The 26,357-nt window shown below is 36.7% G+C and overlaps 1 protein-coding gene across 1 annotated transcript; it reads right to left on the bottom strand.

The window, feature by feature from the left end:
• Positions 1-1,460: 1,460 nt before the first annotated feature.
• On the bottom strand, positions 1,461-3,523 carry LOC117994742 (homeobox protein invected-like). Its single transcript, XM_069508054.1, has 3 exons — positions 2,502-3,523; positions 1,928-2,002; positions 1,461-1,474 (listed from the first exon to the last, which is right to left on the bottom strand). The coding sequence occupies exons 1-3, from the start codon at positions 3,487-3,489 to the stop codon at positions 1,461-1,463; spliced, it is 1,077 nt and encodes a 358-aa protein (XP_069364155.1). The 5' UTR covers positions 3,490-3,523.
• Positions 3,524-26,357: the final 22,834 nt, after the last annotated feature.

Below are 26,357 nucleotides of genomic sequence, written 5' to 3'. Positions count from 1 at the left end.
AATTGAAAATACTAAATATTAGTTCACAACCACAACTTTTTTTTTTGTGTGGTGTATCCACAAATTCACGGTTTTCAGATTTTTCCCCAAATGTCAGCTATAAGATCTACCTACCTGCCAAATTTCATGATTCTAGGTCAACGGGAAGTACCCTGTAGGTTTCTTGACAGACCGACAAAGGGATCTTATAAGGGTTCCGTTTATCCTTTTGAGGTACGGAACCCTAAAAAACGCCTTGACATCTCTCTCTCTCTCTCTCTTTCTCTCCAGCGTATTCGTCATTACTGAGGGGTGGGACCCCTAAACCACATAATGGTAGGAGGTTTCTTGTGATAACAATGCGGTGAGCTTTAATGATTCTTCACCATACGACTCGATTAGAGTAGCTACCGATTGTAACTCGGCGAGTCGATTTCGTAAAACCTGCATCAATCATTATTACAATCTCAATTGTTCTGATTGGCTGAACTTGTGCGATTCTTGTTGCAACAATGCCTTGTAGCCAATAGTGAGCGAGCATCAACCAATCATCAGAGGTGATTGCGATCGTGACATTGTAGCTGTCATGCTACCGCAATCGCGCAGCGGGTTCTCATTAACCATTTAATTTGCTCTCCGAGGCATGGAGGAAACCGTCAATGGATGGTAACCCATCCAGTTACCGACTTGAGTCAACGTTGCTTAACCTTATTATTCGCTGTCACAACCAACAAAACATCTGTAGAACCGCATCCCTAATAGTTAATACTTTTAGGGATGCGGGGTTTAGGGTTAATACCACCAAATAAAACATAACCTAAGTTAATAATGACCCCATACAAGCCCTTATCGCTTGTAAACCATAATACCTAAATCATAACCGAAACATCTCCAACCGCCTCTGACACACCGCCCGCCGTATCTCGGGAAACATGCCTTATCATCTAGTCTAAGAGCTCGTGGTTAATTTTTGAGAGGTGCTTGATAAAGGTGTAAGTACACATATCGTCAAATAAAAAAACACCTTGACATCTCTCTCTCTTTCTTTCCAGCGTATTCCTCATTTCTGAGTGGTGTGACCGCTAGATCACATAATGGTAGGGCGTTCCTTGGGATAATAATCTCCCGCTCCTCGCGGTGGGCTCCCATGATTCTTAACCATTTAACCATACGACTCGATTGAGAGCTGGGATGTTTTCAACAAGTTTTTATTAACTCGCTTTCTAGTCAGTCTTTTTGTTTGTTCGCAACAAATCTTGTAATTGATTTTACACTAACTTTTCGGTGAGGCTAAAAAACGTGGGGCAGGCCTGTCAAACTGATATGTCAATCAGTTATTTAATCCGTTTAGTCAAGCACCTCCTTAAAACTTACCACGAGCTTCGACACTATAAATACCGCCCTCCGTATCTCGGAAAACATCCCTAAACATCCCTCAGCGGCACTTATCAAATTAACATCCCTTCTGGTACATTACAGGGTTATATTTGATCAACTGAATGAGGGTAGATTGACTCTTAAATTGTTCGAATGATTTTGTATTCTATTTTGTTGATGGTAGAGATGGTTTTTGTGTGTAGTTGGAGGAGGAGGGATGGAAAATTGTTTTCTATGATTTCGTATACTAAGTAATTGTTATTTTGTTCTTTTAAACCTTATGTGGGTGTGAAATTGATTAATATCACACTAGCTTATGCTCGCGATTTCATCTGCGTGGACTACATAAATTTCAAACCCCTGTTTCATCCCCTTAGGAGTTGAATTTTCAAAAATCCTTTCTTAGTGATTGCCTACGTCATAACAGCTATCTGCAAGCGAAATTTCAGCCCGATCCGTCCAGTAGCTTGAGCTGTGCGTTGATAGATCAGTCAGTCAGTCAGTTAGTCACCCTTTCATTTTATATATTTAGATAAAGGTGAAAATAGAAGTAGCGATACATGTAACTCACCGGAACTGGGTCGGTCACTGTACCTCGTACAGTACACCCACGCCGGCCACACCATCGGCCCGTCGCTCGTTGTACCTGCAAAGTAACATTACCTAACACTAGATCATTTTGCTGAGGACACCTTATCCTAAACAAGTGCGAGTCAGGCTCGCGCAACGAGCGTTCCGTACTACAGTCGTATTTTTTCGACATTTTGCACGATAATTCAAAAACTATGATGTACAAAAATAAATAGAAATCTGTTTTAGAATGCACAAGTGAAGCCCTTTCATATGATACCCCACTTGATATAGTTATCTTACTTCGAAAACTGAAAATACTAATTATTAGTTCATGACCACAATTTAATTTTTTTTGTGTGATGTAACCACAAATTCACGGTTTTCAGATTTTTCCCCGAATGTCTGCTATAAGACCTACCTATCTGCCAAATTTCATGATTCTAGGTCAACGGCAAGTACCCTGTAGGTTTCTTGACAGACCAACAGACAGACAGACGACAAAGTGATTCTATAAAGGTTCCGTTTTTCCTTTTGAGGTACGGAACCCTAAAAATTAAAGAAAAGTAGTTTACCTGGTGTAGACGAAGCATTACTACAGCTGTCATCCCCTTTCGACAAATCTATAGCCCCTTTATCCCCCTTTACCTCTGGCACTCTGGCCTCTACCTCTTTAGTGGGGGCCTGCGCCTCTTTCACAGGGGTAGCTTTGACTTCATACTGTCTAGCCTTCAACGTTTTCCTCTTCGTCAACGGATCTGTGATTCTTCTACCAAAATCTGCTTTTAAAATGTTATCAATACTAAATTTCAGACAACCCTGATTAATAAAATCTCTGCTTGATTCGTTTTCATTTAATTTCGGCGAATATCTTTCATTTAAATCATTTTTTCGTGCATAATTCATATAGTTTTGGTTTATATTTATATTATTTTGTGGTATACCCATTCTAGGTAAGCCTGATTTCAAATCTGCTTGGTTGATTAAAGGATTTTGGAATAGCAAAGGCTGGTTTAAGAACATTAAAGGATTCGGTGTGATTGGATTAGGTCGGAGCAAAATTGGTTGGTTTATGTTTAGGTTTTGACTTAGTTGTGATATAGCGTTTAGATGTTTTTGTATGTGTTTGAATGATGTTATTCCTTGATTGTTTAGTTCTTTATCATTTGGGTAATGTATGGGGGCTTCGTTACCAACTGATAATACTGTATCGTCACTACAACAAGAATTATCATCTATACTTATGTCTGCTCTTTCATTATCGTCATCTAATCTTGGACTGACACTCTCTGAATGTCTCGAATCTTCGAAATTTGGTGTGCTTTGTAATAGTTTGTCTGTTGAAAATACATTTTCCGGACTATTGTTATCCCTTTCTTTCTTTAACACATTGTGTATGGAGAAAGAGGATGTATGTATAGGTCTTTCTATCTGTTTGTCTTCTTCATTGAAGTCAGGGGTTATGGTGTCCCTGGTGTTTGGTGAGTACGGGTCTTGCTCGTCATCGCTTTGGTCCTGGATTTTGATCTGGTCTTGTAAATGAACGGAGGAGACCGCCGCCATCTTGGATTATGTTGTTACGCCATCTGGTGGACAAAAAAAAGTTTTATTGAATAAAAAATGCTAAACATGGTACATTTGAAGATTTTGTTAGAGAATTTGTTGGGTTATATTTGGGTTACAATGGAAGAGGTTCCAGGTTCGAATCTCCGATAGTATTTTCTTAATTTAAAAAAATACAGTGAAACACATATCAAGCCAAGACATTTAAATACCTCATCTGTTCGGTTTTGTCTGTTGGGAGGCTTCCGCCGTGGCTAGTTACCACCCTACCGGCAAAGCCGTGCCGCCAAGTGACTTAGCGTTCCGGTACGATGCCGCGTAGAAACTGGTCAGGGGTAAGGGTCCAATGAAACTTCTATACCATTTCCAATTTAGCCCGCTTCCATCTTATACCGGATCATCATTCATCACTTACCACCAGGTGAGATCACAGTCAAGAGCTTTGTATCGGGATAAAAAACCGGCCAAGTGCGAGTCAGACTCTCAGAGTATAAGGGTTCCGTTTTTCCTTTTGAGGTACGGAACCCTAAAAAGATTTATCGCTAAGTATAGCCCATTGCCAGTCCACTACTGGGCACGGGTCTCCTTTCAGAATGAGAACGGTTTAGGTTCTAACCCGACCGCACTTGTCGAGCTTAGTGGACACCTTTTATATGAAACCTCCTTGTTGATCTAGTACTAATTTCAGCTGCCAATCATGAGATCCCAGGATTGCGGTCCCAGACTATGAGAGTAAGGGAATAGAGTGCACATGTGCACTATAGTATATATTAACTCAGCGTAGTTGGCAATCTCTGTTGAGATTGGCCGCGGTGCAGTGGCCGAAATTCGGTCAATTATTAAATGACTCAACTGAGAATCGAACCCCTTAACCCTTTTACACTCAATGGTTGTTTTCTAAATAACCGCACTTGTGAATTTGCGGTTCCGTCGAGACGTATTATGAATACGCGTTGACGTATGCTCTACCTTGTAATATTAATTAGTTTATTGGCTTCGCGGGCGACCGCAGGGGCGGTGTCGAATTTGTTTGTGAAATTAAGTAGATTAGATATAGCTTGACAGGATTTGTGTTACTGACCAAAAAAGATGCGTGAGAGTCATTTGTAGGTTGTCCCAGCGAGATAGCTGCGTACCTTACTTCCAAAAACTTCGTTTATTAACAGTACCTTCATTATATATCTATGAAACCATTTTGTTTGTTGCTAATAATAAAAATATGTTTACAGAACTTAACAAAAGACAAAAACATAAATTAAAATTCCCATCACATAAAACCGCTCTCATCAATAATAGTTTTAACGTTATGGCAGTAAAAATTGTTAACAAACTACCTTTGGAAATAAGAGAACTTGTAAATATAAATAAAATAGAAAGCCTTAAAAAGAAGTTATTCGAATATTTAATTAAAAACATTTTTTATAGTGTTGACGAATATCTAAGATGACATTTTTTCCTTTAGTGTGTATTTGGTTACTTTTTGACATATTTTGTATTAAGTACTATCTTGTTTTTTTATTCTTTTGTGACTAAGTATTAAATTTGGCAAATTTTATCAAAACTATGTACACGTTTGTTAGGAATATCATATTGCATGCTAATAGGCAGAATTTGGCTGTACCTTTTTGTTTTGTAACATCTCCACTGTTTACCCAGATTCGCAATAAAGAAATTTGAATTTGAATTTGACCTAATTTTATTTTGACCTTTTTCACAATGGAATATTTAACATAAGTATGTTAAAAAAGAAAAAAAGTTTGATATTCATACAATTGCTTCGCAGTATATTATCTGTCGCAGGTATATTGTCAAAGCAGTAATATTACAATTTCACTAGTGATATTAATAATTAAACTGTAGGTTATCATATCAATCAATTGTAATGTCATTGTAATGTCACGGGGACACTATAGTGATATTGTAAGGCAGCGATATTTTGTCAATTTCACTGGTCGTTAGATTATGTCCAATTCCAATGTAAATTTTGCAATCATCCATACTAATATTATAAATGTGAAAGTGTGTCTGTCTGTCTACTAGCCTTTGACGGCCCGTCCGTTGAACCGATTGTGACGAAATTTGGTACAGCGATAGCTTGCATCCCGGGGAAGGACATAGGCTACTCTTTATCCCGGAAAATCAAAGAGTTCCTAAGGGCTTTTTAAAAACCTAAATCCACGCGGATGGAGTCGCGGGCATCATCTAGTCTAGTAGTATATGTTCCATAATATTATATATTAATGTATGTACGCGCATAACTTCCGAACGGCTGCACCAAATTGATTAATTCTTTTTTATTGTGTTGTTAATTGTTAAGACAAGGTTTGAGAATCCACGGAAAAAGACTGCTCTCGCAGGAAGTGGACGAAATCGCGGGCAACAGCTAGTTAATAATAATATAGTTTTTGTAAGTCTCTTACTTTTCAGAGTTATGCACTTTAAGTAATCAAGTATTATTTGCTTAACGCTGAAGGAAAACATCGTGAGAAGAGACCTGCATGTCTGAGAATTCATTGTAATATTCTCAAAGATGTGTGTATTGTGCCAATCCGCATCTAGCCAGCGTGGTAGATTGTGGTCAAACCCTTCTCACTCTGAGAGACCTGTGCTCAGTAGTGAGCTGCAGGTAATGGATTGTTGATGATGATGACTTAGATTTTATAGAACATTTTTTTAATTGAATCTAATATATTTTATTTTTATTTTTTTATTGAATATTTTTTAATAAAAAATGCTTTAACAGTCTTATTCTAAGAGCGGGGCAATCAATTTACGTACAAATTGAACCATATAACTTATGTCATGCATTTGATTCAGGGGCACATAAAAGGAGATCAAAGTAATAACAATAAGAAAAACACGTGTTTAACCTTTTAGAAATCCTTGTAACATGAAATTCCAACACTTGTGAGTTATACAAAAAAAAGTAAATTGTGATATCGACTTACCACTCTGAGAGTTCCGTATCATGTAGTATTTTATTGAAACAAAACTATACAACCTTATTTGAAAGCAAATTTATTATAATATTTTTTCTGAAAACGTGATAATTCTATATTTATAGTAAACTGGATGAAGCTTCTCCTTGACAAAACAGCTTTATGCAGTGGATGATTTCATAATATGACATATTATTAAGGTTTATTTTCGAGATTTCATGAATTATAACTCAATATATAATATTATTATTATTATTTTTTGTATATTTTTTCCATGTAAATTGTAATAAATGTGTAACTGTTACTATTGTAAAATTGCACGCCATTGATGCCAGATTGTAATTGAACTTTTATAATTCTAAGACCCTACAATTTTGCAATTAATAAATAAATAATCTAATCTAATAATAATCTACTTTACGTTTAAATATCTAGCTGTAGAGCTACTGTACCTAAGCTTTCCTTTACGGAACCTTAAAAAATACTACAAGATATTTCTTGTACGTCAAAAATGATCATAAAAAAATATCACACCTCCTTTATCCATCAAATATCCTTTCCTAGTGTAAAAAACACGTTTCTGAGATATTTCAATTAAAATGTCTTTGTCCTTATTAAGATGTGTGCTTGTATTGCATACACATTAGCTGTGTAGTCATCGGTGATTTAATATATGTGCATGCACAGACTAAAGTAAAATAGATAGATAAGACATTGGCTGCTAAAACACGGCCGGGAATTTACTAAAAACCAGCCAAGTGTGACAATACGTCTGCTATAAGACCTACCTACCTACCTGCCAAATTTCATGATTCTAGGTCAACGGAAAGTGCCCTATAGGTTTCTTGACAGACAGACATACAGACGGAGAGTCAGACACACAGGCAGACAGCGAGACAGACAGACAGACAAAGTGATCCCATAAGGATTCCGTTTTCCTTTTTGAGGTACTGTGACGTTGTAAATTTTGAACTACTAATTAGCGTTTCGCTTTTAATAAAAATCAATTTTGTTCAAAGTATGTTGGTGCCACCTAGCATCAAGGTGCAGAACTACGCGTGGGTCGATGTTCAGAGTTCATTCGAGCCACAATAGATGGCGTTTGCTTCGTTGTCAATTGTCGTAAAAATAAAACAAAATAATTAAATAAAACCATAATATCATTTGTTTATTGTTAAGTCATTAACAAAACGGTTCTTATAATATATCCTTAGGTTCCGCAAATATTCAAAAATGAATTGGCTTCATGATCAAACTAAATGAGAGCGGCAACACTCGGGTTGCGTCTGGCAACACCGATTGCTGAGATTTAGAATTTTCCTGGAGTCAACATGTGAAGACGAATTTTTTTCGTTCCAGGAAAATCTCACTTCTTTTCGCCCATGGCTTCGCCTGGAAAAATACAATAGTCATAAATTTTAGTCATCCTAACGTATTTTCAATGTTTCATCAGTTATGGTGAGTGAAAAATCAAGTAATGTGGATTCGACAAAATGGCGGTTTGGTTAGAGAAAATCCTAATCTCATGATTTCTTTCAGTTCCAGTTATTTTAACTTCCCAAATAAATGAGGATAATGGGTTGTGGGTGGACTTCTGAAAACCATTGGTGGCCAGGAGTTCAATAGGTGAGTTGTGTTTGATCGGGAAAATTCCACGTGTCGAAATTTTCACACAGCACAAATTATAATCTTGTTCTTCTTTGTTACAGGGTTTACGTTTACGTTTACGTTTTACGTTTAGCTTCAGTTTTCGTATTTATTTCTTTTGCACATTCACGTTGGCAACTTAATTGCTATGGATAAGACTTGGTGAAAATCTTTGTAATGAAACATTTCGGTTGTGAAGAATCAAATAAATTGAGTTTTGGATCTTGGCCGATGCCGTCCAGCTACCTTGCAGTCTTCGCACCTACAAGTAAGCAAATGTTTGTATCCTGCAACAGTTTAGTGAACCTTCTTAGTGTATGTGTACAGTAAGAACCCTGTCTTTACTACTGAGCTTTTATTTTGAAACAATTTTATGAATTTTACTGTGTCATTGTCTATTCCATGCCAATGGCATCTTAAATTTAAAACATAGATTTTATGTACTATCTACCTAAGGCATTCTAATGTATCTAAATTAAGTCTTGGCATTAAGCTAGAATAACTAAGTATTATTAGCCATCATTCTGTATTAAGCGACCCCGGTAAAAGTTACATTAAAAACAATTTTGCCTAACATCTAGCAAATTTCATTTATAACACCTCATATGCATTACAAGGGAGTCGACGGCTAGCTTCTATTCTTTACTAGGTAGATAGATCAAGTAAAGTAAATTAAAATTATTTTTTTTTCCTCTAATCTTTGTAAGGTGGTAGATTATTCCGTATCCGGGTATATTTCTATTCCGCCCAATTTACCGCCCTTACAAATGGCGCCCGAACGTTTTTTTATATAGTTATTTCTGTATATTTTGAGAAATTTTGTGAATTTTATGAAATGTACTCCGCTGATTGTACAATTTTACAATACTAAGTAGTGACACATTGCAAAGAGCACTAAGCTGTTTTTTATGGTTAACTAACTAAATAATAACTAATAGTTAGAAATTTTGTTTGATAGTTTAAGTAATTTTCTGAGTATAGTCCAACATTGGTTTTTTTTTCTTATTTAATTAACACATTATAAATGGTGTTTATGCCGTTCAATTATGTTATTTGACTTACCTTGGAGGTGTATAAGTGAATGTTTGCCTTCAGTTTAGTAATAAACATTGCTTAACTGAGTTGTTGTTGGGTATTGCTTTCAATAGTAAGTACATCTTATGTTTGAAAATTCCGGTAACTTAGTATAATTAAAGTTTTGAAACGCTATGTCCTGTTAACTAGTTACACACATACATTTATAAATACTAAGAGTTACAACTTGTGAAACTAAATATATAAACTCATTATTATTCATTCGAGCCACAATAGATGGCGTTTGCTTCGTTGTCAATTGTCGTAAAAATAAAACAAAATAATTAAATAAAACCATAATATCATTTGTTTATTGTTAAGTCATTAACAAAACGGTTCTTATAATATATCCTTAGGTTCCGCAAATATTCAAAAATGAATTGGCTTCATGATCAAACTAAATGAGAGCGGCAACACTCGGGTTGCGTCTGGCAACACCGATTGCTGAGATTTAGAATTTTCCTGGAGTCAACATGTGAAGACGAATTTTTTTCGTTCCAGGAAAATCTCACTTCTTTTCGCCCATGGCTTCGCCTGGAAAAATACAATAGTCATAAATTTTAGTCATCCTAACGTATTTTCAATGTTTCATCAGTTATGGTGAGTGAAAAATCAAGTAATGTGGATTCGACAAAATGGCGGTTTGGTTAGAGAAAATCCTAATCTCATGATTTCTTTCAGTTCCAGTTATTTTAACTTCCCAAATAAATGAGGATAATGGGTTGTGGGTGGACTTCTGAAAACCATTGGTGGCCAGGAGTTCAATAGGTGAGTTGTGTTTGATCGGGAAAATTCCACGTGTCGAAATTTTCACACAGCACAAATTATAATCTTGTTCTTCTTTGTTACAGGGTTTACGTTTACGTTTACGTTTTACGTTTAGCTTCAGTTTTCGTATTTATTTCTTTTGCACATTCACGTTGGCAACTTAATTGCTATGGATAAGACTTGGTGAAAATCTTTGTAATGAAACATTTCGGTTGTGAAGAATCAAATAAATTGAGTTTTGGATCTTGGCCGATGCCGTCCAGCTACCTTGCAGTCTTCGCACCTACAAGTAAGCAAATGTTTGTATCCTGCAACAGTTTAGTGAACCTTCTTAGTGTATGTGTACAGTAAGAACCCTGTCTTTACTACTGAGCTTTTATTTTGAAACAATTTTATGAATTTTACTGTGTCATTGTCTATTCCATGCCAATGGCATCTTAAATTTAAAACATAGATTTTATGTACTATCTACCTAAGGCATTCTAATGTATCTAAATTAAGTCTTGGCATTAAGCTAGAATAACTAAGTATTATTAGCCATCATTCTGTATTAAGCGACCCCGGTAAAAGTTACATTAAAAACAATTTTGCCTAACATCTAGCAAATTTCATTTATAACACCTCATATGCATTACAAGGGAGTCGACGGCTAGCTTCTATTCTTTACTAGGTAGATAGATCAAGTAAAGTAAATTAAAATTATTTTTTTTTCCTCTAATCTTTGTAAGGTGGTAGATTATTCCGTATCCGGGTATATTTCTATTCCGCCCAATTTACCGCCCTTACAGTACGAAACCCTAAAAACAACCCAATGTTTTCTTTAATTCCACACGATGTATAAGCACAAGTGTTGATACAACTGGTGTCACTTGTTGAACGTTGTTTTGAGCTATGTCTGTATTTTCTTTAGTCTATGGCTACATATACATAAAAGCTAGTCATGGGAAGTAATGTATGTGCATCCATTAAGTAGATCTTGAGCCTGATGAACAAGAAGTGACGTGATTTTAAACACGCCTATCTCGATCGCTATTTCATCTTTGTTATACAAACTACTATAATTAGTTAATTCTCTATGTGTTAACGATTATTATCTGTAAATACAAAAATATAAAGGAAACGGTGACTAACTGACTGACTGATCTATCAACGCACAGCTCAAACTACTGGACAGATCGGGCTGAAATTTGGCATGCAGATAGCTATTATGGGGAAAGTGAAATAGGGGATTGAAATTTACGTAGTCGCGAGTATGTGCTCGCATAAAATTTCAAATTAGGAATCCGTTATCCAATAGTTTGAGCTATACGTTTATAATATGATTTTTTTAAAAGAATATTAGCCATGTTAAATGACTAATATTACCCTTTCCTCTCCAATTAAGCGTCAAGCTTGTTTTAGGAGTAGGTACGACAATAGTGCAACGGGCGAGATTTGAACCGTCGACCTTTCGGTTTTCAGTCCACTCCTTTACCTGTTGAGCTATTGAAGCTCACGTTTCAACAAGTTCCCATACTGGTGTGGCTAAATAGTAGAGCACATTAACCACGTATGTGTTTCGTCTTATTAAAATTACCGAGAACTCATTTAATAAATAGAGCATACTTCCCGACGGGCGCATCGACCACACACGTTGAGCACGCGCCTATAGAATCAAGCATTTTCGTTTAATACCCTTACCAAGTTACATTTACAACTAGCCATAGAAAACTTTACCTTAACCTTTACGAAATAGAGTTTATATTAACTGCAGGATATTTAATGATCATCTTGGTTCGAGGTCTGCAACTTTTAATATACACACAGTGCAAAGAAAACACAACTTAAAATATAACATTATAAGGTTCATATCAATAGTATCAATAAAGTTGTATTTAAAATGGAATTCGAATACACAACTTTACATAATCAGACCATACAAACAAATATCATCTTTATTCTCCTAAAAATAAGGACCTCGGTAAGTGCATTATTAAAGTTGAATTTAAAAATGAAATTCCGATGCATGTTCAGGAATTTCAACTTAAAAATTTCGGTGTTAAGATTGAATGTTATTTTTATGTTTATTTTTAATTGAATACAGATTCTTCAAAAATTATAATAAATTTGCTATTGTATTTTGGACTTTATTTACTAGTCGATAGAATTCTAATTTTCAATGCTTTTTATTATTAAGTGCAAAACAGATAAAATGACTGTTATTGAAATTAAATCCTTATGTAATAGTAAATAAAGTAGAAAATCGTGTTATTAGAACAACATTTATTATCAATGATTTTCAGGTGTCCCTATGTTATTAGGTGTTATTGTTATTAGGTAATTAGATACTTAATTAAAACAAAACACAAAATTTCCTATTTGCATTTCGAGTTCTCCATAATGTTCTTAAAGGTGTGCGAATTCTACCAATCCGCACATGGCCAGCGTGGTAGACTATGGCCAAAACACTTCTCACTCTGAGAGGAGACCCGTGCTCTGTAGTGAGCCGGCGATGGGTTGATCATGATGATGACTAGGCATACTTAGTTCGAAAAATAGAAAGACGTTGGGTTGGGGTCTCAAGATGACCTTGCACCCCTCGAAGGAAGACCAATGTGAGATGACACCAAACGAGTCCGCGAGAGCCGCTGGATAGCGGCGGCGCAGGACCGTGGCGTGTGGAAGTCCCTACAAGAGACCTATGTCCAGCAGTGGACGTCTATCGGTTGTTGATGATGATGATTAGTCATATAGATCCCTATTAGTCATATTAAAGATTTCCAATAGAGGATACTTTTTTTAAAGGAAGCTATAAATAAGATGTAAGATAGAATAGATAAGTCATTTACAGAATAAAGATATAGATCATGACGTAAAGAGACATATAATATAAGATATAAAAGATAATAAAAGATATAAAAGGAACATAATAAAATTTTACTCGCAGCCATATCAACACCTCTTACTATAAGATATACAAAAAAAAAAATCCATTACAAAATATATAGCTCCCGCAAATAATAATGTTAAGTTCACAGACTAAAGGAAAATGTGTAGACGGAGCTAAAAACGAGTTAAAGTGAAGCTAGTTGCAGTCAACGCCTAGTAGCGAACCATCCTCTCCCTCCTCTATGGAACCATCTCTATGATAATACCCTAGCACGTTTACAGCGGCACTGATTTATCTGTACTTTCCATTCCAGTTTAGGCTTAATTTACATTGAAAGGGAATGGAATGGAAACGACTTTTTGTAACGAAATTGTACACCGTATAATGAGTTTTATGAAAACAGTGTTAAGAGCGTAAATAGGGTTATGTAGCGTACAAGGAGTTTTAGCCCATTTTTGAACCCTTAAATTTTGTAAATCCCTGCATTTACTTAAAAACTAATTTGTACTACATTGTACACTATAGATCAAGTCAAAAAAAAACAGGCCAAGTGCGAATCAGACTCGCGCACTGAGGGTTCCGTAGTACAATCGTACTTTATCGACCTTTTTCACGATAATTCAAAAACTATGCTGCATAAAAATAAATAAAAATCTGTTTTAGAATGCACAGGTGAAGCCCTTTCGTATGATACCCCACTTGATATAGTTATGTTACTTCCAAATTGAAAATACTAATTATTAAATCACGACCACAACTAATTTTTTGTGTAATGTAACCACAAATTCACGGTTTGACTGCTATAAAACCGACCTACCTGCCAAATTTCATGATTCGACGTCAACGGGAAGTACCCTGTAGGTTTCTTGACATACAGACAGACAGACAACAAAGTGATCCTATAAGGGTTCCGTTTTTCCTTTTGACGTGTAAGGGTAGGGTACAGAACCCTAAAAATACCTTAAATTATTTTTTCGAAATCCCGTAGGAATTTCTCAAAATCAGTAGTACCTAACTAGTAATAGTAAGAGGGAACCTGCTAGCACAGGCAGTTATATCCATAGAAACGTCTGGTCTGAGAAGAAATCCCAAACAAACTCAGCCGAGTATTTCGTGCATAGTTACACTATAGTTTGGTTCGCTAATAACAGTTTTCTGTCTACATATTTCCGTTAGTCTGTGTCAACGATTATATTATTCTCTATGTGTTTGTCATTGTAGAGACAGGTTTACGAGCTGCAACAACAACTGTACATAAAAAAACCTTTATTTATATTAATAAATAATTCAATAGATTGTGTTAGATTAATGCAGTCAGTCAGTCAAGGGTACCTTTCATTTTATCACATAGTGTAAAGTTAGTCCGCCTGTCTGTCGGTTTGTTTCTTTGACTGATCCACTGAAATTGACATCTTGTACTGGAATTAAAGCTGTGATAGCCTAGTGGTTAAGACGTCCGCTTTCTCATCGGAGGTCGGGGGTTCGATCCCGGGCACGCACCTCTAACTTTTCGGAGTTATGTGCGTTTTAATTAATTAAATATCACTTGCTTGAACGGTGAAGGAAAACATCGTGAGGGAACCTGCATGCCTGAGAGTTCTCCATAATGTTCTCAAAGGTGTGTGAAGTCTACCAATCAGCACTTGGCCAGCGTGGTAGACTATGGAAAAACCCTTTTTCACTCCTACTACAACCGCTTAAAGTAATAATGTTTCAATATTGTTTTTTTTTTTGAGATTTTCATACAAAACTTGTATGAAAATGTCAAAACAATACTGAAACACTAGCTTATGCTCGCGACTTCGTCCGTGTGGACTACACAAATTTCAAACCCCTATTCTACCCCCTTGGGGGTTGAATTTTCAAAAAAAAAATCTTACCGGATGCCTATTTCATACCTAATAGCTATCTGCATGCTAATTTTCAGCATGATCCGTCCAGTAGTTTGAGCTGTGCGTTGATAAATCAGTCAGTCAGTCAGTCATCTTTTCCTTTTTAGGGTTCCGTACCTCAAAAGGAAAAACGGAACCCTTATAGGATCTCTTTGTTGTCTGTATGTCCGTCTGTCCGTCTGTCTGTCAAGAAACCTACAGGGTACTTCCCGTTGACCTAGAATCATGAAATTTGGTACGTAGGTGGGGCCTTATAGCTGGTATTAGGGGAAAAATCTGAAAACCGTGAATTTGTGGTTACATTACACAAAAAAAAATTTTATTGGGGTCATGAACTAATAAATTAGTATTTTCAATTTTCGAAGTTAGATAACTACCTACCTGTACATTCTAAACCAGATCTTTATTTATTTTTATGCATCATAATTTTAGAATTATCGTGCAAAATGTCGAAAAATACGACTGTAGTACGGAACCCTCGTTGCGCGAGCCTGACTCGCACTTGGCTGGTTTTATATATAGAGATAGATAGATATAGATAGATGGAAAAACCATTCGTATGTCGCCTACCTTCAGTGCTACCTCTATTAACACCTATGAAATAAATAAAAACATTCCTACATGACTACAACGGTTGCACTGCATATTATTTCTTGCATATAACTCTAAAAATAAACTTCATCTGCAATTTTAACCTCTATTTCGTTTGCAATAAAGGTTATTTAAGAACATATTTCATATGGAATTATTTTGTTCGCGTGGAAAAATTGCAATTATGACCGAGTCTGATCGTGGGCGATAAGCTACTGTTAATTTATAGCCTTTATATTTGTTTTCTTTTGGTTTTGCTTTTTAAACTTAATTAAACATGAAGAAATTTAAATTAATACCGGAATATATTATGTGAAATAAATACTGTATAAGTACTATCTTATTTTTATGCATTAGGTACTAGATGATGCCCGTAACTTCGTCCGCGTGGATTTAGGTTTTTTTTAAATCCCGTGGGAACTCTTTGATTTTCCGGGATAAAAAGAAGTCTATGTATGTAAGCTAACTCTGTACTAAATTTCATCAAAATCGGTTAAACTATTGGGCCGTGAAAAGCTAGCAGACAGGCAGACACACTTTCGCATTTATAATATCAGTATGGATAATACCTATAATAGATGTGTACAACAATAACAGGATCATCATCATGATCAACCCATAGCCGGCTCACTACAGAGCACGAGTCTCCTCTCAGTATGAGACGCGCGACCACGCTGGCCAAGTTCGAATTGGCGGGCTTCACACACCTTTAAGAACATTATTTTGCGCTTTTTTTAAGAGCTGTATATTTTATTCTTACAGGAAAAAATGAGCTTAAAACGTACATAACTCCGAAAAGTTACAGACTCGCGATCAATATTGATAGTGTAACACCACGCAATAGCATCAATATCTTATCGCAACCGATATAAGACGTAACCCTAAACCCTTCTCGCCATTGAAACTGTTCACAATGGCACAAAATGTCCATGTATGTCTGTTTACATGTTACGCATCATCGCATCAGCCACCACGGCACATCACTTACGCATAATATTCATATTAAGCTGCTTAAACAACGAGAAAGCATCCGGTTTGTATCTTTTTTTTAATATTCCGATAAAAGTTAGCCCATGACTGTGATCTCACCTGGTGGTAAGTGATGTCAAAAATGTCCAGTCAAAAATGGAAGCGGGTTAACTTGAAAGGGCTATTAAAGTTTCATTCAACCCACATATATAGCCTTGATCGGTTTCTACGCAGCATGACACCGGGACGCTAAATCGATTGGCGACACGGCTTTGCCGGTAGGGTGGTAACTAGCTACGGCCGAAGCCTCCCACCAAACAAAGTTTAGCTGTATGCAAAGATGGTTAATTTAAAGTCCAACCAAGCGAAAGTGGGTTGGAAGGTGGAAAGAGCTTGTTTTTCAATCCATACTAATATTATAAATGCGAAAGTGTGTCTGTCTGTCTGTCCGTCTGTCTATCTGTCTGTTAGCCTTTCACAGCCCATTCGTTCAACCGATTTTGATAAAATTTGGTACAGCAATAGCTTGTATCCCGAGAAAGGACATAGGCTACTTTTTATCCCGGGAAAGCAAAAGTTCCCACGGGATTTTAAAATCCACACGGACAAAGTCACGGGCATCATCTAGTAATCCAAGAATTTGTCACAGACCAATATTATATCATCGATATCTTATCGCAACTGACATAAGACGTAGCCCTAAGTCCTTCTCGCCATTGAAACTGTTCACAATGGCACAAAATGTCCAAGTATGTCTGTTTACATGTTACGCATCATCGCATTAGCCACCACAGCACATTAGTTACCTACGCATAATATTCATGTTAAACTGCTAAAACAACGGGGAAGCATCCGGTTAGTGTTATAGCTGTATGAGCTAATTTATTGCTGTTATCCAACTGACCTTTCAATTATACACAGTTTATTGCAATCCCATGCATTTTTCTTGCAATCAAATCAATCAAAGACAATTATTAGCAAACGACCTCTCTGGCGCAGTGGTGAGCGCTATGGTCTTCGCATTGGGACATTCCGTGCCCGATTCCCCACAGGGGCAATTTAGGAATTTATTATTAAGGTTTGTTACCTCAAAAGGCAAAACGGTACCCTTACAGGATCACTTTCATGTCTATCTATCTGTCGGTCTGTCAAGAAACCCACAGGGTACTTCCCGTTGACCTAGAATCATGAAATTTGGCAGGTAGGTAGGTCTTATAGCAGACATTAGGGGAAAAATCTGAAAACCGTGAATTTGTGGTTAACTCACACAAAAAAATTAAAATGTGGTCATGGACTAATAATTGAATTAATGAACAATCCCGTGGGAACGCGTTGATTTTCCGAGTTAACAGTAGCCTGTCCTACCAAGGGATGCAAGATCAAGTCAAAATCGGTTGAACGGATGTGCCGTGAAAAGCTAGCAGACAGATAGACAGACAGACAGGCACACTTTCGCATTTATAATATTAGTATAGATTAGTATGGATTAATGATGATGATGACACTATATAAAGCTATAGCTTCGCATTGAACATACGACTGATTCCTTAGTACCATTGAACCAGTAACAACTAACAATACAATAAAATGTCCATGTATGTTTGTCTGTTTACATGTACCACATCATTGCGTCCACTTACAATCACTCAATGTATATATTAACACTAGTTGACCCGTTCTGGTTTCATGAAGTCGCAAGACTGACTGATATAAAAGCTATTCTCATCTGAATATATAAAAAGAGAAGGTGACTGACTGACTGACCGAGCCATCAATGCACAACTCAAACAACTGGACAGATTGGGCAAAAATTTGGTTATTAATATGGCGTAGACATTTACTAAATTCAACCTATAGGGTGAAATAGGGGTTTGAAATTTGTTTAGCCCACGCGGGCTTATGGTTGTACTATAAAAAGTTATAGCTTCGCATTGAACATACAACTGATTCCTTAGTACCATTGAACCAGTAACAACTAACAATACAATAAAATGTCCATGTATGTCTGTCTGTTCACATGTACCGCATCATTGCGTCCACTTACAATCACTCAATGTAAGTATATATTAATACTAGCTTATGTCCGCGACTTCGTCCGCGTGGACTACACAAATTTCAAACCCCCATTTTACCCCCCTCAGTGGTTGTGTTTTCAAAAATCCTTTCTTAGCGGATGCCTACATCATAATAGCTATCTGCATGCCAAATTTCAGCACGAACCGTCCAGTAGTTTGAGCTGTGCGTTGATAGATCAGTCAGTCAGTCACCTTTTCCTTTTATACGAGTATATTTTGGACTAGCTTATTGCCCACGACTTATCCACGTGGATTTCATAAATTTTAAATATCTTATTTACCCCTTTAGGGGTTGAATTTTCTCTTCTGAGCGGATGCTTTCGTCACAATAGTTCCTCCAGATGATTTACCTAAGTAAGTACCTACTTAAGCTATTATGACGTAGGCATCCGCTAAGAAAAGATTTTTAAAAATTCAACCCCTAAGGGGGTGAAATAGGGGTTTGAAATTCGTTTAGTCCACGCGGACGAAGTCGCGGGAATATGCTAGTTACGTATAAAATAACAAAATACAGTTATGTTTACATTAAAGTTTCATATAAATTTTGATTTACCGCCCCCGTAGGTATTTGCTGTTTAGTTTAGGTACAAGTTTACACTGTGATAAGCCGGCAAAAGTAAATGTTTATAAACAGGGCGGACCGTAAATTATGTAAACAATAACATTTCCCGACGGGTTTATGTGTGATAAAGCAAATAAAAACTAAAAGCCTTTTTTTTGGGTTCCGTACCTCAAAAGGAAAAACGGAGCCCTTATAGGATCACTTTGTTATCTGTCTGTTACTCGGTCTGTCAAGAAACCTACAGGGTACTTCAAGTTGACCTAGAATCATGAAATTTGGCAAGATAGGTAGGTCTTATAGCAGACATAAGGAGGAAAATCTGAAAACCATGAACTTGTGGTTACATCACACACAAAAAATTATATTGTGGTATGCCTAAAAATAAATAAAAATCTGTTTTAGAATGTACAAGTAAAGTCCTTTCATATGATACCCCACTTGGTATAGTAATCTTACTTTAAAAGTTGAAAATACATAGGTAGATACTAATTATTTTTTCAACGCACATTTTAATTTTTTTTTATGGTGTAACCACAAATTTATGGTTATTAAGTTTTTCCCCGAATGTCTGCTAAAAGACTTAGCTATCTGCCAAATTTCATGACTCTAAGTCAACGGGAAGTACCTACCCTGTAGGTTTCTTGACAGACAGACAACAAAGTGATCCTATAAAATAGGGTTCCGTTTTTCCTTTTGAGGTACGGAACCCTAAAAAAACTGAGTGAAAAGCCTAGTTAACCCTTACCGTCCCTAACTTACTTTCGGTTCGGCCATTTGGTTCTATGATTATTGAATTAGATGAAGCAATTTGATTGGTTAGTGCCACCATGCGGGTGTTTAGTAGAGGGGGGGAATTAGTAACGCCAATAAATTATAGGGGACAATGAAATTTCAAGTCATTGAGAGTAGAGTCGAGTCTCATGGACTCTATTTTAAAAGCGTTCTGACTTATATTATATACTAGCTGATGCCCGCTACTTCGTCCGCGTGGAATTAGGTGTTTGAAAATCCCGTGGGAACTCTTTGATTTTCCAGGATAAAAAGTAGCCTATGTCACTCTCCAGGTCTTTATCTATACCCATGAAAAAAATCACGTCAATCCGTTGCACCATTGCGACGTGACTGAAGGACAAGCCAACAAACAAACACACTTTCGCATTTATAATAAGGGTACTGATAAGACTAGGTTTTTAGGGTTCCGTACTCGAAGGGGGCCAACGGGACCCTATTACTAAGCCTCCGCTATTCGTCCGTCCATCTGTCCGCCTGTCTGTCAGTGGCTGTATCTACCTATCTCGTGAACTGTAATAGGTAGAGTTGAAAATTTCACAGAATGTGTATTGCCATTACAAAAACAAACAATAAAAATTTCAAAATGGCTGCCATGAAAATTTAAAAAAAATGAAATTGTTATTTCTAGTAGGTACAATGGTAGGTACCGACGGAACCCTCCGTGTATGACACCAACTCGCACTTGATCGATTTTTCCTTTTGAAGCATTTTTGAAGTAAGTACTTAGGTATCAAAATTATAAAAATAACTAAAAAAGCTAGTAAACAAACACTATAGGTACTTAATTATTAAAAAAAGTCTAATATTTTCAGTCCACTAAATCTATCTAATTATAGAATAGAATAGAATAGAATGTTTTTTTATTCATGTAAACTTTTTACAAGTACCTAAGTATTTATGAATAGTCAGGTAGTTTTAATTTACCACTGGTTCGGTAAAAATTAATAGGTAGGTACCAGACATATCTAATTATATTTTACATTATTTACAATTATCATAAAATTACGTATCTACAGATATTTTAATTAGGTGCCAGCAAGCGTTCGTTAGTAGTAATTATTTAGAATTAATTAGATACGACGGTTTTTTTTGGGTGTTATTTAATTAATTAGATTTTTGTGATTCGTAGAGTCTATAATTTATTTTTTAATATAGTGTAACTAAGATTGGAGAAAATAATAGGTTAGGTATATTTAAATCACTACCCATATTATAAATGCGAAAGTGTGTTTGTTCGTTGGTTTGTCCTTCAATCACGTCGCAACGGAGCAACGGATCGACGTGATTTTTTGCACGGATACCTATAGTTTAAGACCTGGGAGAATGACATAGGCTACTTTTAATTTTTTATCCCGGAAAATCAAAGAGAACTCGACCACGGAAAAAAACTGAAAACCGTGAATTTGTGGTTACATCACCAAAAAAAAAAATTGTGGTCATGAACTAATAATTAGTATTTTCAATTTTCGAAGTAAGATATAAGTACCTAACTATATTATGTATCAAGTGGGGTATCATATCAAAGGGCTTCTAAATTCTGTGCATTGCATTCTAAAATTATATTTATTTTTATGCATCACAGTCTTTGAATTAACTATCGTGAAAAATGTCGAAAAAATACGACTGTATAAGTTATACGGAACCCTCGGTGCGCGAGCCTGACTTGCACTTGGCCGGTTTTTTTTTTGTGTGATATGACCACGAATTCCGATTTTTTCCCTTTATGTCAGCTCAGCTATACAGGCCTACCTACCTGCCAAATGTCATGATTCTAGGTCTACGGGAAGTACCTACCCTGTAGGTTTCTTACAGACAGACAGATAGACAACAAAGTGATCCTACAAGGGTTCCGTTTTTGCTTTTGAGGTACGGAACCATAAAAATACCTATACGTTTTTCATTGTTCACCGGGCTATTAGAAATAAGGTCTGGAAAACCCCGTCTGTTATACGCCGGTTTTCTTTCATACAACATATTATTACTGGGAAATTTTCATCGTTACGCGAAAATCGTGTAGCTTTAAACTTTTAATGCTCTTATTACAGTAAAATAACAATGTATTTTTACCACTTGGGTCGTAAAATACGTGCGTAAAATATTTAAACGGTCGAGAAGAAAAGATTTATTTCCTGTTGGAATTTTTCAAAATCCTTTCTCAGTGGGGGTAGAGAAGACCTACCTACATACAAAGTTTTGAGTTTGAGACTAGGTGATGCTTGAAACTTCTTTCGCGATACCTAACTAGGTAGGAATAGTACGCGACAGATCTAGATGGCAATCGGGGTACGAGGCGAAAGGACGTCCCGTGAACTACTGGTCCACCAGGCGAGATAGAAATGCAAGAAACCTGTACAATTAATATGAAGAAATTGCGAAAAGAGTTATCGAGTCAACCGGGGACCCGAGAGCTGGCAGCTACCTTGGTCAAAGAATTAGTTTGGCCATCCAAAGGGGTAATGCTGCCAGCATCTTGGGTACAATGCCTCGCTGCGGTGGTCTCGACGAGGTTTTAGATTTAATTTAATTTATTTTAGTTTTAATTTACCTAATGTTGTTTTTTTTTTTAGATTTAAGTTTATTAATAGTTTAATTACTTCTTTGATAAAAAAAATAAATTACATTAATATGAATAAATAAATTAAAAAAAAAAAACCCGCACATCACGCTCACTCCGTGTTAGCGCGTGTGCTGTGCGGGTGTGCGCATTTGTCCCGGATAATCTCCTACAGGATTTCTAAAACCCTAAATCCACGCCGCACGCCCGCCGTCTAATTTGCAGGCTAGTAAACATAGATAGGTACCTATGTAGTTTACCTATATATACCTAGGTAGGTAGATACCTTTTTTTTTCTTTTTTTTTTAAATATTACAATAAAACTTAAAGCCAGCCTTATCTAATCTAAATATATAAAAGGAAAAGGTGACTGACTGACTGACTGACTGACTGATCTATCAACGCACAGCTCAAACTACTGGATGGATCGGGCTGAAATTTGGCATGCGGATAGCGATGACGGCGTAGGCATCCGCTAAGAAAGGATTTTTGAAAATTCAACCCCTAAGGGGGTGAAATAGGGGTTTGAAATTTGTGTAGTCCACGCGGACGAAGTCGCGAGCATAAGCTAGTTACTATATAAATCATGACCGCGTGGAATGGTGCCAAGAATACTGGCTGCATTTCCGCGCTGGACAGCCAGGCTGATCCGTTGCGCAAAAAATGAGCCAGCCCTTCTGTCACCAGATGAGGCTATTAATCGCGGTGAAATGTCTCGTAAAAAAATAGATACCTACCTAAATTCATTTAAATTTCATTTGATAAGAAAGCTTGGATTTGACTCGCTCCAGCAAAGCACGGTTCATTTAAATTTCATTTGATAAGAAAGCTTCGATTTGACTCGCTCCAGCAAAGCACGGTTCATTTAAATTTCATTTGATAAGAAATCTTGGATTTGACTCGCTCCAGCAAAGCACGGTTCATTTAAATTTCATTTGATAAGAAAGCTTGGATTTGACTCGCTCCAGCAAAGCAGCACGGTTCATTTAAATTTCATTTGATAAGAAAGCTTGGATTTGACTCGCTCCAGCAAAGCACGGTTCATTTAAATTTCATTTGATAGGAAAGCTTGGATTTGACTCGCTCCAGCAAAGCACGGTTCATTTAAATTTCATTTGATAGGAAAGCTTGGATTTGACTCGCTCCAGCAAAGCACGGTTCATTTAAATTTCATTTGATAGGAAAGCTTGGATTTGACTCGCTCCAGCAAAGCACGGTTCATTTAAATTTCATTTGATAGGAAAGCTTGGATTTGACTCGCTCCAGCAAAGCACGGTTCATTTAAATTTCATTTGATAAGAAAGCTTGGATTTGACTCGCTCCAGCAAAGCAGCACGGTTCATTTAAATTTCATTTGATAAGAAAGCTTGGATTTGACTCGCTCCAGCAAAGCACGGTTCATTTAAATTTCATTTGATAGGAAAGCTTGGATTTGACTCGCTCCAGCAAAGCACGGGGCTGCAATTGCTTAATACAGTATCGTCATCAACCCATCGCCGGCTCACTACAAAGTACTCCTCTCAGAGTGAGAAGGGTTTTGGCCATAGTCTACCACGCTGGCCATGTGCGGGTTGGTAGACTTCACACACCTTTGAGAACATTATGGAGAACTCTCAGGCATGCAGGTTTCCTCACGATGTTTTCCTTCACCGGTAAAGCAAGTGATATTTAATTAATTAAAACGCACATAACTCCGAAAAGTTAGAGGTGCGTGCCCGGGATCGAACCCCCGACCTCCGATTGTAAGGCGGACGTCCTAACCACTAGGCTACCACAGCTTCTGTACAGTATGGTATAATAACATTGTACCTACAAATTGATCACTTGAAAAGAGCAACCGCCGAGTTTCTTGCTGGTTCTTCTCGGTAGGAACGGCATTCCGACCCAGTAAATGAAACTAGTTAACGAGTCAAAAGCACTTGTAATAAGTCTACTTGAATAAAGATAATATTCTATTCTATTCTCGAACAGGTGAAAATTTGGTAGGTAGGTACTTAAGTACCTAATAATTAAAAATTAATTAAGTATACTGTGAAACGTTTTCTTTTATAGATATAGCGAGCAAACGAGCAGGCGGGTCACCTGATGTTAAGTGATTACCGCCGCCCATGAACATTTGCAGCACCAGAGGAGCCGCCGAAACTAAATTAATAACTTATACCTACCTACAATACTAGCGTATGCTCGCGACTTCGTCGTAGATAAAGGACATTATGACGTAGGCATTCGCTAAGAAAGGATTTTTGAAAATTCAACCCCTAAGGGGGTGAAATAGGTTTTTGAAATTTATGTAGTGCACGCTGACGAAGTCGCGAGCATAAGCTAGTCTAGTAGGTAGGTACCTAGGTATAATTCGATTGACGCAATTAGTAAATAGGTCATAAGAATCACTAATTATTTATCAAACACTTGATTAAACAAGAAATGGTTAAAATAGTTATTATAATATTTATTCATCGACTTGTAAATTGTAATTAATAATTTAAACAAATACCTAAATGACGCAGATAAGTAGGTAGGTAATCGCAGATAAGTAACAATTAAGTTTTTAAAACAATCTAAATATATAAAAGGGAAAGATGACTGACTGACTGACTGACTGATCTATCAACGCACAGCTCAAACTACTGGACGGATCGGGCTGAAATTCGGCATGCAGATAGCTATTATGACGTAGGCATCCGCTAAGAAAGGATTTTTGAAAATTCAAGCCCTAAAGGGGTGAAATAGAGGTTTGAAATTTGTGTAGTCCACGCGGACGAAGTCGCCAGCATAAGCTAGTATAGGATAAAAGGAAAAGGTGACTGACTGACTGACTGACTGATTTATTGATGCACAGCTCAAACTACTGGACGGATCGGGCTGAAATTTGACATGCAGATAGCTATTATGACGTAGACATCCGCTAAGAAAGGGTTTTTGAAAATTCAACCCCTAAGGGGGTGAAATACGGGTTTGAAATTTGTGTAGTCCACGCGGACGAAGTCGCGAGCATTCCGTACCAGTGGTAACTTAAAACTACCTGACTATTCATAAGTACTTGTAAAGAGTTTACATGAATAAAACATTCTATTCTATTCTATTCTATTCATACCTAAGCTAGTAGGTAGGTACATAAGAATCACTTATTATTTATCAAACACTTGATTAAACAAGACAATTGTTAAAATAATTATTATATTTATTCATCGACTTGTAAATTGTAATTATTAATTTGAACAAATAGATACCTAAATGACGCAGATAAGTAACAATTAAATTTTTAAAACTATCTAAATACATATATAAAAGGAAAAGGTAACTGACTGACTGATCTATTAACGCACAGCTGAAACTACTGGACGGCTCGGGCTGAAATTTGGCATGCAGATAGCTATTATGACGTAGACATCCGCTAAGAAAGGATTTTTGAAAATTCAACCCCTAACAGCGATGACGCTCTAATCCAATCCGAATTCGTGAAAATACGGATATAAAAAATATCTACGACATAATACTTATGTCATATGCTACCATACAAAACAAAAAGGAAAGGGTTTTTACGGACTCGGATCGGATGAGTGTGTAACCGCCGTAAGGGCGTTTTTACACTCATCCGTGAAAACACGGATTCCGTGAAAATACGAATCGAATGAGAACGTATTTGTATGACCACTTCGAAGAATCACGGATACGAACCGAATACGGATGAGCGCACAAAGGCCCTAAGGGGGTAAAATAGGGGTTTGAAATTTGTGTAGGTACCTATGCCACGCGGACGAAGTCGCGAGCATAAGCTAGTTATTTATTAAACACTTGATTAAACAAATAAATAATTATTAATCAGTATACCTAATATGTTTATTCACAAACTTGTAATTTGTAATTAATGTGAACAAATACTTAAATGACGCAGGTAGGCTACAGTTAGAATGACATTTCGGATTTGTAGAGCGTTGTCTCTGTCACTTATACCTGTATGACGTTTTGTCGGTCTCAACGACAGGGACAATGCTCTACAAATCTGCTATCTCCTTCTAAAGGTCGATGTACATTACTTTACTGTAGTACCTACTTACCAATGATTTAGTTTCGAAAAACATTTGATTAAAATCATAACTGTTGTCGACCTCTCTGACGCAGTGGTAAGTACTGGA

Source organism: Maniola hyperantus, chromosome 27, assembly GCF_902806685.2.
Source record: "Maniola hyperantus chromosome 27, iAphHyp1.2, whole genome shotgun sequence".
Classification (NCBI taxonomy): Eukaryota; Metazoa; Arthropoda; class Insecta; order Lepidoptera; family Nymphalidae; genus Maniola; species Maniola hyperantus.
Note: the sequence above shows the minus strand (reverse complement) of the source record. Positions and strands in the feature narration are given on the sequence as shown.

Excerpts from the sequence above, each read along its gene's own strand:
- LOC117994742 (XM_069508054.1), bottom strand. The coding sequence starts at position 3,489 with ATGGCGGCGGTCTCCTCCGTTCATTTACAAGACCAGATCAAAATCCAG. Across the intron at positions 2,003-2,501 it reads TAATGCTTCGTCTACACCAG|GTACAACGAGCGACGGGCCG; the intron begins GTAAACTACTTT and ends GTTACTTTGCAG.